At 40.0% G+C, this 13,528-nt stretch overlaps 2 protein-coding genes across 3 annotated transcripts in view; one reads left to right on the forward strand and one right to left on the reverse strand.

Moving 5' to 3' along the window:
- The window catches only part of LOC104953848 (SPARC (osteonectin), cwcv and kazal like domains proteoglycan 2), a 41,148-nt gene extending 34,511 nt beyond the window's left edge, over positions 1 to 6,637 (forward strand). The window contains exons 8-11 of the mRNA XM_010780875.1: positions 302 to 520; positions 3,261 to 3,323; positions 4,213 to 4,350; positions 4,880 to 6,637. Of these exons, the coding sequence (XP_010779177.1) occupies positions 302 to 520; positions 3,261 to 3,323; positions 4,213 to 4,350; positions 4,880 to 5,028 (569 nt within the window). The 3' untranslated portion in view covers positions 5,029 to 6,637. The remainder of the gene's footprint in view (positions 1 to 301; positions 521 to 3,260; positions 3,324 to 4,212; positions 4,351 to 4,879) is intronic.
- Positions 6,638 to 8,390: 1,753 nt separating this feature from the next.
- sar1aa (secretion associated, Ras related GTPase 1Aa) lies at positions 8,391 to 13,110 on the reverse strand. Of its 2 annotated transcripts, none has more exons than XM_010780877.1 (7): positions 13,032 to 13,110; positions 12,078 to 12,150; positions 11,768 to 11,887; positions 11,572 to 11,637; positions 10,590 to 10,693; positions 10,371 to 10,502; positions 8,391 to 10,278 (listed from the first exon to the last, which is right to left on the reverse strand). In XM_010780877.1, exons 2-7 carry the CDS (start codon positions 12,133 to 12,135, stop codon positions 10,162 to 10,164), a joined length of 597 nt encoding a protein of 198 aa, XP_010779179.1. In that variant the 5' UTR covers positions 12,136 to 12,150; positions 13,032 to 13,110; the 3' UTR covers positions 8,391 to 10,161. The 2 variants fall into 2 exon arrangements, with proteins under 2 accessions (XP_010779179.1, XP_010779180.1); XM_010780878.1 differs by having other exon boundaries at positions 13,046 to 13,108.
- Positions 13,111 to 13,528: the final 418 nt, after the last annotated feature.

A 13,528-nucleotide genomic window follows, 5' to 3' on the forward strand; every position in this document is an offset into this window, starting at 1 on the left:
CCCCTTATCACCTGAATATCCTCCTAGAGCACCATTGTGTTCTTTTTAACCAGATATCTCTCAGAGGGGCATGGGGAGGGGCTCCTTATTTCTAACTAAATTAACAGACAGAGAATCAGCACTTTTGAAACAGGGCTGAAACAGAGGGGTTTATGGGATGCTGCAATGCATAATCTGTTTGATATTTGGAGCCAAACACTTCAGAGACATGTTTTGTATATATCTGAGACCTATAATATATTGACGAAAAACAGTATAGTTGGGGACCTGTTTAAAAAGCTTGGAAAATGGTTTCTTACAGTGCTGGATAAGAGCCTTGTGGCCAGTTGCAAGGACTCCATTGGCTGGATGTTCTCCAGGCTGGACACCAACAGCGACTTGTATCTGGACCAGGCTGAGCTGGCCGCTATTAACCTGGACAAATACGAGGTCTGCATCCGACCCTTCTTCAACTCCTGCGACAGCTACAAGGATGGGAAGGTCTCTACGGCGGAGTGGTGCCTCTGCTTCTGGAGAGAAAGTAAGTGCAGGGATCTCCCCACAGTCTTTTTGGGTTGGGTGAAAGAATAGCAAGGTTATATCACAGGGAAATAGAGAGGATGCAATGATCACCTGCAATTGCTGCTGTGAAAGGGGATAAACAAACGAGTATATTCCTCTTGAAGCTCGACACCAGAGAGAACTAAGTATAAGGCTAGAATCAGGATGCTGTTTGCTTAGCATAAAGCCTGGAAGCAGTATTGAAGGAGCTGTTTTGTTTGAAATTCAAAAGTACAACTTCAAAATAGTTTCAGCACTTTACTTCTCCTTAACACACAAGCTGCCATTTTACATTTATTGTTGTTGGAGGCTTAAACAAGGGAGCAAGTGAGCTGTTTCCCCCCTATCTCTTATGCCTCCATATTTATCACTCAGATGTGAATGTGTGATCAATCTTTTATCAAACTCCTCTCTGCAAGAAAGAAACTATTTGCCAAAATGTTGAATTATTTCTTTATTCTGACAGGCTATTAGAACAAAGCAGGATTTTTTTTTTTAGGCCGAAGCAACATCTTCAAAGGTTTTCTCTTCAACCTTCGGCAGTGTCTACAAACGTATGCTATCCATTCTGTCTATTTTCCACCTGCGCATATCAAGGTCTGACATTATTCCCAGACACGATCAGCAGCTCTTCCCTCCTGCTGGGCAAGTCCTCCTTTATCTGAGTCATCTGAAAGTCTGCCAGAATCCTTCTCAAAACGTAAAGTCCTTCTTTGCAGCCTCACTGAACGCACATAGTCCCATCGTATTGTCTCTCCCCTGGGCCAGAAAGTCTCACAGCTCTTGTTCCGTCCGTCATTGATCTTCTGGTTTTATAACTGTGCCTGAACACGGTGTTCCCTGTGGACAGTCAGTCCCTGATCGGCACAGAAGTCCAATAACAAAGCATCATTTAGTTCACATCAGGCACGCTGTTCCTTTCAATCAACCCCCTTCTTGTTTCCCTGGAAATTGATTTTTTGGTTCAACAGAAAGTGTTGTTTTTCCTCTCTGCATGAAGCGGCACACGGAAGCAACTGCAGTGCACTCAGAAAGTATTTTATTAATTTTAGTTTGAACACAAACTCCCCAAGGCCATTACTGAATCATAACCCTTTTCTTTCCATGTCATCTTATTTTTTTTACCTATTTAATTTAGATTTCTATTATTTATTTATCCCCCAACCGCCTAGTCTGTGTATATATTTGAAAGAGCGTGAAGTAGGCCTATGTATTATTGTTAGATAGTTTTTTTGTTTATTATTTTATTAAAGATTGGAAACAAAAAGTCCATAAAAATTAGGTTAATCAAGGTCTAAATCTTTCGCCTTTTGTCATGTTGCAGTCTTTAATTCAATTTGATCCTTCATCTACCTGCTCTCAAATCCCCATGACGACAGTGTAGAAGCAGAAAGAGAAATATCACATTGATATGATTATTCAGACCCTTTGGAAATCTAGCTCAGGTGCCTCTAATTTCCCCTGATTGTCTTCAAAATGTTATTACACCTTGATTTGATCCCACCTGTGGCAAATTCAGCTGATTGGATGTGATTTGAAGAGGCAGGCGCGCACACACACACACACACACACACACGCCTTGTTGTTAAATATTTATACTCTCAGCTCACAAAGCTGCCTCATGCTGGTGCTTGAGATGAGCCAGTGTTCAGCATCAGGTTTGACCAATCATCTGACTGGGTTTTGGAGATGTTATGTTCAACCTCTGTACTAGTACTTTGTGACCTTTCATGAAATAATACGCTCAGATCTAAACGTATTCTACATGGTTGTAAAGATTCTGGTTTGATTCAATGGTATATCTTCACAAATAAGATATTTCTCTCTTTAGAAGTATTAAAGGAAAAGCGTGTTACATGTGTTAGCTGTATAGAAGCTGAAAGCATGGGTTACATGGTGAGCTGGGTTTAAAGAAATGTCAGGCAAAATTATCATAGAATTAATCTAAAAAAACATGGTGTTCTTTTGAACCTTCTCTTAGAAATTAAAGCTTGCTTTTGAAGCCCTGTCCCTGACATTTCATGCGCAGTTCATGCTGTGAAAATGTGAAATTGTGAGGCGTCTCTGGATAATACCTGCACTCACAGGGCTTTTTCAGCTGGCGAATGTGCAGCATCTGCACCGCTTGACCTTTACTGAACAAATGCAGGATATCTCCGGCAGTAACCTCATTTGCACACGGACCTCTCTATTGATCAGGCATTTAACCTGCATGCAATAGATTACACTGACTGCCTAATCCATTTTTCATTACTTGCTGGTTGTATTTATAAACCATTAAGTGATAATGGCTTTATGATAATGATTTGGAACAGTACGTCGCGCTACATGTATAGAAATGATTACACTTTAACAAGTCTCGGAGATATGAGTGTGAGTTTTCTGCAAACACAATAAAAATGCTGTGAGAATGTACAAATACTGGGCAAGATTTATCGCCTTGTGGGTCAATGTATAGTGTCTCTCAGTTTCTATTTGTATCTCTCTTCTTGAGGTTCAGCTAGTTTCCCTGTCATTCTCTGGCTACATCATATGTTCTTTCACCAAAGCTCCCCGCGATCGATCAGGCTCAGAGGGAATGAAATATAAGACTTCTTAAACAAATCAATACAGGCAACAAAAAAAAACTGCAATTATAAAGAGCATTGACTGAGATAAAGTTTGGGGATAGCAGTTTATGTGATGGCCTGTCATCACTTTCTTGTGTTCAATTCTCACAGAGCCGCCGTGCCTCGCAGAGCTGGAGAGGATCCAAGTGCAGGAGGCGGCGAAGAAGAAGCCTGGTAAGTTTTTCATCTATCAATTTAACACTGCAAGATCAAAATGTATTTCATTGTTACACAGCGCATTTGCGTAGGAACACCTTTTGGACTCGCGTCAGATCCCTTCAAAGCCACACAATGCCATAGTGTTAGCCTTAAAGTGCAACATCATGCCGGCGTGTGCCCCCGCACTCGCTCCATGTCTTTGTGTTTACGTAACACGGCCTGGAGCAGCAAGCGAGAAGCTGGAGGAGGCTCATTTAATAGATCACAAGCGCACGCCCGGATTAGGTCCTAATCAGGCCGGGGGGGGGGGATTAGAGGGCAGCGCCGGCTTTAGGGAAGAGCGAGGCTAACTCCCGTTTGGCTCTCTGAGAAACCTGTATCTACCCAGCATGCCACACATCTGTGTTCACTATTCAGCCTGAAAACCAGAGATATATATTCCTCCATCCCCAAGGCCCACTCGTCTCAGTGCTGGTGTTTCTTCTAGTTTTCACGGTAGTGGAGGGAGCTTGTTAGAGAACTTCTCTTTGGGTTTGACAAGAGTCTCCTGAGGGAGGCTGGAACAGTGGCGCTCTGTCAGCGAGGCTGTCACGACATTTTCACACGCCACTCTTGCAGCATAAGGAAACACCAACAAGCTGAATGAAATCACATCCAGCAGCATATGCATGCCTGTGTAAAACAAACAGGGACGCTTCCTCTGTCTCCCCGGTATTCTCTCCCAAATATCTACCCTGACTGATGGTTTTATCACAGGTTCACTAAGGCGTGCTGGCATTCTAGTTTATGCTGGCTCATCTCAAGCACCAGCATGAGGCAGCTTTGTAAGCTGAGAGTATAAATATTTAACAGCAAGGTGTGCGTGTATGTGCGTGTGTGCGTGTGTGCGTGTGTGTGTGTGTAGGGATGTACATTCCCAGCTGCGACGAGGACGGCTACTACAGGAAAGTGCAGTGTGACCAGAGCCGAGGGGAGTGCTGGTGTGTGGACCAGCATGGTGGAGAGATGATGGGCACCAGAATCCATGGCAACCCAGACTGTGGTAAGAGAGAGGGGGGATTAGGCAAACAGATATTTTCACAGTGTAACCAGCATGACGTCTCCTATTCTCAAAGTTATGTTCTGTCTGTTATTGAGACCCTGCGGTTGTATTTTCTTAAAAACATGAATATTTAGTTAGAAGTGCTGTGAGATTTAATCTTGTTTCCAATGCAATGTATTGTGTTTTAGGTATTCCTTTTTTAAAGGTTACATACAGTATAAGGCACATTTTAAGGTTCATACTTGCATTTTTTTTTTTTTACTAGAACAATTTCCCCTGCTTTATTGTTGGAAAAGCAATTTTTTTTTTATTATACCACCTGTAAGAAAGAAAGAGGGAAGATAGCTAAAGGCTAAAAAACCAAAACTGTCTTTTTTTATTCTGCTGTAAAGTTGCGTTTTTAACATGGGGGTATAGGAATTGACTCACTTTTGAGCCAGCTTCCAGTTTGGCTTCATTTTTCAGCTCCAGAAGAAATGTTGTTAGCAGAAAATACAAAGTTATTCCTCATGTATTAATCATTTTACAGATGAAGTGGCAGGATATTCTGGAGATTTTGGAAGTGGAGTGGGATGGGAGGATGAAGAGGAGAAGGAGGCAGACGACACCGGAGAGGAGGCAGAAGAGGAGGAGGAAGAGGAGGAGGGCGAGGCTGACGACGGAGGATACATCTGGTAGAACTGTGTGACCCCACGCAGAGAGCCGAGTCACCGCCGCTGGCCTGAAACTCTGCAGGGACGGCTCTCTCCTCACAGATAAAGATTTTGGGATTGGACGAGGGGAGGCATGGAGTTGTGTTTCATCCCGGGGGGATATGTGGTGCTCGGCAGGTCCAGGGATGAGACGATGACCAGTTTTTGTCTTAGATATGTGTAATTGCTTCATTCTCTTGTCTCTGTTTTTTTGAGCAACATAGCATTTTGTGTTGCCGTCCTTCAAAGCAGGACCCACTGACTCCTGCACCATAGGTAGTTAAAACGCATCAGAAACCCTCTCTGTCCGACCGCCATCTATGCATAGAGATTACCAGTCATTTTGTAATGTGTGAACAACTGCTTGATTATTAGAGCTGCCGTCCCACTAGAACAACTAGAGATCAGACTTTAAAGGATAAGACTGACATTTTGGGGGAATGCTTGTTTGCTTTCTTGTCGAGAGTTTTAGGAAAACTTCTTGCCTCGCTAGCATCCTGTATTTGAAGTTAAAGCAATGAGATGCTAAGATTAGCTTAGCATAAAGACTGGAAATAGAGGGAAACGGTTACCTAATTTTAACACAACAACAAAACAGACCAGCCAAAACTTCTAAAGCCCACTAATCTTTTATCTCAGTGGTTTATTTCATACAATAACTACATTGTGAATATACAAATGTATATTGTTTTTACAGTTTATGTACGGATTAAACAAACAAGATAAATCAAAGTTAATAATGGAGATTAAGAGTTGCTGGCAAGCACATTTGATTAAGACAGAGCCAGGTTATCACTTTCTCCTCGGTTCAGTCTTTGAATCAAACGTCACTGTTGTGTTCATTTGTTTCGGCTGCCCTTAAGAGGCCAATCATTATTGCAGCTGGTGTTTCCTGGTTGTGGATGAGTGTCCAGACAGAGTTGTATTGATCTTTTCATCTCTCTCTAAATAGATCGTATAAAAGCATATTTCCCAAAATGTCAAACTATTCCGTTAAAGCCGTTTAATGCAATGTGATGATGTATGTCCAGACTGATTCTGTATATTAGTCCATTGGAAATGATCTGTGAAGCGAGCTTAGAGGGTTTACGGTTACTATGGTTTCCATTTGTGATAAAGATGCTCCATAGCTCATAGCAGTTTTTAAAACGTACATGCTTTAGGATGTAAGCGGATACGCTCACCTACACAGGACCTACATTTCAAGTTGGTTGACTTTTATTGAGAACCTGTAGAATGTACTTAAATGGCCCAAACTGCACCTACAGTTGAAACCACTAGTTGCTGAAGTCATGTCAAAGAATGTGCCACAACTATGTTTATTATGAGTTTGCAACTTGACAAAACTGTATTTTGTGTTTATATATATATATATAATTATATAAAAAAAATTGTGCATTACTTGAAGTTATGTGTGTATACTTGAATTCACATTGTACTTTTTTTTCTATGAGAATATTGTTGTCATGTCTTCATTCATGCTATTGATAGACCAGACATTTGGTTGTTTTTAGTATTGCATGTTAGTAAATAAGAATGTACTTCTAGGCTGAGCACTTTACTAATAAAGGCACTGGAGCCAAAATGTATGTTGACCTCGATCTGTTCCTACTATTATCACCCGGAGAGAAATTACGTTGACACCTCAGCAGATCCACTCAAATTCAGCTAGGGTGCTAAAACTGATTCCATTTTCAGTAACGCTCCCACAGCCATGCCTATAAATCCCAAGCTAGTTGTGTAATTATGATTATTTTGGAGAACAAAACTACTTCCTTACGACCTTTGGGTCTCCAGCCTGGTGTGTGAAGCAATACATACTGAAGCTTCTCACAGCTAAGTCCAATTACAGCCTGCTATTAAATATGATTACCCAAGTATTCAATAAGGATCATTACATCATGTACAATCATGAAACCTGCAGTGGAATAAAAACAAGAAGAAGTTGCAGCTTCCTCTCAGTTGACTCTTTAACAAGCAGATGGAGGTATTTGCTGGAGATACTCTGGAGCTCAGCTGCCACCTCATGCTAGAAGAACAAATTACAGCAGAGCGGCTGCCAGAAAGCATCCCACGTAATGACCACGATGTGAAAGACAACACTGTCAGAGGGCATGTGGATGATCAAATCTGCAAAGCATGGATATGTGCCAGTTGACCTAAGTGCAATCGTACAGTCACAGTAAAAGTCCTGGGGATATTTCCAGCAGTAAGAGCCTAAAAGTAATTTCTACACTGACAGAAAGCCAGTAAAGGACAGCAGGGACTTTGAGTAATGAGGTCACTTCTTGGAGGGTGTTGAAAGCCTGGAAGCAGCCCTCTGTGATAACTGCTGTTGGTTGATATTGCAATAAAACAAATTATAATCAAGCCCGGAGATAAAAGCATCAATGACTAAGAATGAAAGTAACATTTTAGCCAAAAATACTCCAACATTACTGAAGAACCATCCTGACTTTGACTTTAAATATGTATTTAACGTTTAATCACAGTCAATGTTAACATATTTTTTGTACTTTAATGTCAACGTGAAAAAGCATGTATCAGTAACATAGAACTGGAATGTATCAGTATCTATCAAATGTTTTAGTTTTTCTTGCTATTTTAACCAATATACCAACATAATTATTCTGTGTTTATGTTGTCCTTTGGAGAGATTTGTTTACACGATGACATTTTAGTCAAAAGAAAAACCTAATTAAATGCATTCCGTGACAGATTAAGCATGAAAAGGTGAAACGGATTAATTATCTTTATAGTCTCTGTGACAAAGTGTTAGCGCTAAAGAGTGACTATAAGGTGGAACTTAAAGGTCAGCTATTATGCATAATCCACTTTTTCATGTCTTTTATACATAAACATGTGTCCCCTCTGTGTAGAGAGATAGGGAACGTTTCAGGAAAAAATATTCTCTCTTTTTGTCACTTTGGCCCCTTTGTGATGTCAGAATGTATTTGTTGGCTTGTGCAACCAAAGCAATAACCAACCAAGGTAACACCCGCCCACTTTATCACCTGAATCTCCTCCTAAAGCAACATTTTCTGTGTTTTTCAAACCAATCACTTGGCAGAGGGGCGTGGCCAGCAGCAGCTCATTAGCATTTAAAGCTACAGACACAAGCACTTTTGAAACAGGGCTGAAACAGAGGGGTTTATGGGATGCTGCAATGATCTGTTTGGTATTTTTGAGCCAAACACCTCAGAGACATGTTTTGTATAAACCTGAGACCTATAATATATTGTTGAAAAATATAATAATAGGGGACCTTTAAATGAAAATACACATATCTTAACCACAGGGGTTTAATTGAGGTTATAATACAAAATGACACATGGCATGACACATGAGTCCAAAACAAGGTCTGTTTTATTACAACATGTAAACAACTCCTCACTATATATGCATGTATGCATTATGTCATTCAAACTATTTGCACAGATAATTGCAGCAAATATAATTTTTAATTAATCTGCTATAAATAAATCCAGTGCTTTGTTAGTGGCGGCTAATATGCAGCTACTGTACAAACATTTACATCTGTATTATACATCATTTACAGGAGTATAGCAACGGGTACAGAACACTGTTCAAAGGGAAAGCTGTTTGTTTACATGCATTCTATACACATTAAAGACTCCCTGTAAACAAAAAAAGTTGTTCTTATTATCATGGTCACAAACATCCCTGCATAAATAAATAAGCAGATCATTCCAAACGTTACTCTGTAAACATGATGCAGGAAACGGTTAATGCGAATCAAACGTTTGTTCCACATAATCCATTTCCAGCTTTTCATGTGGATACACATTTACACAGGGTGTTGTAAAGGTGTATGCATGTTTACAAAGACTCAAGCATCCAGAATAAGAATATTAATTTAGCACGTTAGCAAATGCACTCTCATATCTTTTCAGATAGTCAAAAAGTACATTACCTGCAGCACTGCTGAACCGCCTACATGCTGATTACATGCAGACAAACTGCTCAGGCTGTGGATTAAAAGGAATTAATACAAAATAATAATATATCGTTACAATTAATGGGCTCAGAATAACTTTCCTACTCTCAAATACAGGAGGAGTAAGATTGTCTCTGCGACAGTACACTTAATCATTCTACTTTATTGCTTCCAGACATTTTTAAAGCAATGTCATGACAGACTTAATCATATATTAAAGCAAGGGGAGCCACGGAATGTCATAAAAGCTCGGTGTGAACGTTTTATCTTCGAGTCAAAGATAATGAAGACTTATCTCAGTCCGACTAACACATTTCAAATTAGCTGCCTTCAACATGTAGCGTCCCTCTGGGTCAACACGTTTAGGAAAAGATGCAAAAAATAAACGAGCTATTTCCATCGAGACAGTGAAAGTGAGAGGCACATTTTCACAGCACGCTCATCAGTGAGCTGTTCAGTTTGACTCTGTTTATTCATCATCCTTGCCTTTATTTGTGGCATGGGCTGTCTCTTCCGCTTTTGGGGGATTTGATGTTATTTTGGCTCAGTGCTCAGCGGGGAAGATATCTGTTGTTGAAATCCAATCTCTCTCCCTGCTTATCCCAAAGTTATTAGCATACATCTTTGGCTATGTGCTTTGAAGGCAGTGGCTGCATATCATTAGTTGAAACATCCTAAAACGACTCTTCTGCTTTATTTAGTTATGTATTTCAGATTCTAAACACAACCATCTTTAATCTGATAGCAGATGAGCATTAATCTACCAAACTCAATCACCACTGAGCACTTAATACCAATCCCTTCCTATTACATACCATTAGATCTGTTGGTCTATTCCTCATTAAATAATGCAACACTAATGTGTCTGTATCTACAGTCTTGCATAATGTATGTCTGCTGGATGTAACCTAATTAACATGCCGTAGAGTTCGACAACTCACATTAATAACAACACAGGTGGGACAATTCACCGTGAGCCACTTTTAAAAGTTTTTGCATAGAAACCTTTAAATCCTGAATAAAGTATTATAAAGAATACGCTTTTAACATGATCTAAGTTTGGGATGTGGTCTGATTGACACTGGCAAAGACACAAAGTCTTTGTCGTGCTTTGTGAAAAAAAAATGTGTCAAGAAAATCCCTCCTGGGTAAGCTTCAGTGTCAGTCGATGTACTGTGATAACCATCTGAAACCTTCCCCGTAGCCTTGTCTCTTCAACACACTGCACATGAAAATCTCCAGGGGCCGCGCGTTCAGCTCCTTCATAGAGACACTTCCCTGTGGAGACACACATAAAGGAGGAAGACGCCCATCAGGACACAGAGAGATCCTAGGATTTCTGTGAATTAAAATCTATGACACATGCCTACCTTTCCAGTAACCTGACCATCAAGAGCAAAAGCCCCTCTCAGTGCTCCCTCACTGATGGCTTCAGGGCGGTCGATTTTGTTCCCCAGCACCAACACTGGAGCACTGGCGATGGTTTCGTCTCCGAGAAGAGCCTGGAGAAAAGAGAGCAGCACAATCAACGTCAGTGAACACTTAGCAGGCAGTCCGGTGGAACACAGCTTGTGAAGTTAAAATCTCACATCAAGCTCAGTCTTCGATTCTGAGAGCCTGTCGTGATCCGCACAGTCGACAAGAAAGACGACTCCATTCACAGCCGGCAGGTAGTTCTTCCACACTCTTCGAGCTGTCAGCAAAGGGAAAACTGTTTGTGAAATAGCTCTCCTCGCAGCAATTGAATATGTGAGTGAATGCCCTCCACAGCTTGTGATGCAGCAATTTCATTATAAACCGGTGGAATTGAGCTGTGTCCTTGTATTGCCTCTGTGTACCATGTTAAAGTGACACAATCTTTATAAATGAGTGTATGAGGGTTATAAAGTGAATAGCTTTAAGTAAATGAACACACACAGAAGGTCTTTTTTAGGATTTTTATATATTTCTATCTTGACTACGATACAAGGAAACTATTGGTTTATAATTTTACTGTAACATATCAGAAAGAGTGATTAACCGCGTAAAATAATGTATTCATCAATATCATAATCTAATAGGTAAGTACATCATTTTTTGTATGTACGTTCTCTGCAGCACTGGTTCAACCTCAGTACGCTTTATTTTAGGTTCAGTTATTCCATCAGAGCTGCTTTGAAACCCTCAAAATATCACATGTGAGAGCTGCAGGGGCTCCAGAGACACCCTGTGGCAGCCATGAGAACTGTGATTGGTCAACTTGCTTCTGTTTACTCCCAACTGTTTCTGATGGCCGTACAGATTATTGATAGTTAAGGCAACAAGGAGGCAATTGATTAAAAGACTCAGTAATCTTATGGTCTTTAACTGACAATAACTTGTATTATTTGATATTTCCACTACCTCACATTAATATAGTCAAGAGCTGGGACTAACAATAACAACCTATACAAACTAATTCTAAAATGAATCTTAAATGACAATCAGAAAACCACCAGCTTTATGGATTGATGTTATATTCCACCAAAATCTATTGGAGAGGTAAAATAGTACTATTTCTATATTTTGTGATCAAGTGTATGAAGATCTCACCTTGTACATGTCCGCCTAGATCAAATGTAGTAAATGTCATCCCACCAATTGACAGCTCTTCAGAAGCTTTAAAAAAAAGGAGAGAAAGATTTTATTACAGTGATTGTTACAGTGAGAACAAAATGGCTGTAAATTACAGTAAGACTCATTATACAACATTGTCACATGGCTCACTACTATCTGAATGTCTCCTTACTTGGATGCAGGGTTGGCACGTGTTGGCCAAGCCGGTCATCTTTCAACATGTGTAGGAGCGTTGTTTTGCCAGCATTGTCCAGGCCCAGGAAAACCAGCTTCCCAGACTTTTTGTACAGACCTGGAAGAAATGACCCACAAATGTAAGCAATGAAATTCAACACTACCCTGAAAGCAGCATTTTAGAAAGAAAGTCTCATGGTTATAGATAACATTGGTTTATGATTTAGGGTTATATTAATCAGGCCCTTACTGTACTTTGCACTTTAGCACCAATTGTAAACGTTTGCAAAACTGCAGACAGCACTTACCTAAGAACTGTAAAACATTACTAAACCCCCTGTAGATCCAGTCAAATAAAAACGACATCTTGACAGTGTTCGACTGAAACAAGAGAAAAGTCAGATTAGAATCGCATAACACTCCAAAAAAAGTTAAATCTATGTTTACACTTTATCATTGAGGTATTTATTGATTTTGGTAGCTAATTCTTGAGTGCATAGTTTGTGATGCTGTATTAAAAACCCAATATTGTGAGGTTTTCTAAAATTATTTTGAGCATAAAACACAGTGTATTGTATGTTAGTAGTTAGTATACAGATATATTATTTTGTCCCGTGACAGCAGAAAAAGGCACAGGTGTGATAGATCACATGCATTAGGACAGTGCTCTATTTAGGTAGGCCGGTCCCACCTGTGTTCTTCCTGGTAGAACAAGTCAACATGTCTGCCATAAGAAAGGTATGTTTTTCCCACACCATTACATCACACCGAGATAACGTTATATGACGACACCAAAGCTCCACTCACATAGACAAAATGTAATATTCACATGACTTCATATATCGTTCAGATCAAACTAAGCATGTGCATCCAAACACCTGTGTACATTATAACCGTTATCGACATCCAAGTTAGCTAACGATAACCTACATTATTTAACAGCGTAACTTTCCACTATATTATAAAATGGCATTTGCAACAGTGTAATGTCCTAACTACCCTGAACACTAAATGAGTTAAAGAAATGTGTGTTTGTATTTAGCTTGTTTCAGTGTGCACGGTATTGACGCTTTTTAGCTAGGTAGCCATTAGCGTTAGCTTAACGTTAAACCTCCGGTCTGTTCTCCTGTGGGCCAGGTTGCCGTTCAGGGCACTACAGACTCCTCGCAGAGCCACAGCGAACTGATGTCAAGCGCACAATATGTTGTATTGTGTGTTAACATCTAAATAATGTTATTTTACTCAAACGTTAGCTGACTTACCCCTCAGTACTGACCGTAGTATTGGTGGTCTCCTTGGAAACAGTCAGAGTTCCGCTTCTGATTATTCTTCTTCCTCCTCTTCTTCTGTGGTGTGTATGCGGTTGTTTGCAACCTTAGTTTTGGGTTTCTGCCATCTCCTGGTGTCAGGTAACTCCTACAGTGTACAGCATGCTCTCTGGTGTGTTTTTCCCTATTACACATCCATGGTTTTTCCTTTAACAAAGATACATGTTCTAATGTTTCTGGTACTTGGTAGGCCTACTGATCACCAAAACCAGTTTGAAATGTATCTATAAGCTAATATTACAATACGTTTTATAAGGCACAGTCGATATTGTCCTTTTCGTTACCTATTCATGATTGTCATTTATCCTCTTTTCTTTATCCTCTCAGATTTCTAATAACAACAACTATATTTTTGAATGGCACGTAATGTCTTCCCGCTTATTTCCTTCCAATCCATTAATTTCCTTCCTTTTGATTCTGATTTGTAGAGA

This window comes from Notothenia coriiceps, unplaced genomic scaffold (assembly GCF_000735185.1).
Source record: "Notothenia coriiceps isolate Sejong01 unplaced genomic scaffold, NC01 NC01_scaffold00022213, whole genome shotgun sequence".
Lineage (NCBI taxonomy): Eukaryota > Metazoa > Chordata > Actinopteri > Perciformes > Nototheniidae > Notothenia > Notothenia coriiceps.

What these genes read in the sequence shown, in the direction of transcription:
- sar1aa (XM_010780877.1), bottom strand. Translation starts at nt 12,135, where the DNA reads ATGTCGTTTTTATTTGACTGGATCTACAGGGGGTTTAGTAATGTTTTA. An exon ending in AATCGAAGACTGAGCTTGAT is followed by an intron (nt 10,503 to 10,589) that starts GTGAGATTTTAA and finishes TCTTTTCTCCAG; the next exon opens with GCTCTTCTCGGAGACGAAAC. An exon ending in ATGGTCAGGTTACTGGAAAG is followed by an intron (nt 10,279 to 10,370) that starts GTAGGCATGTGT and finishes GTGTCTCCACAG; the next exon opens with GGAAGTGTCTCTATGAAGGA.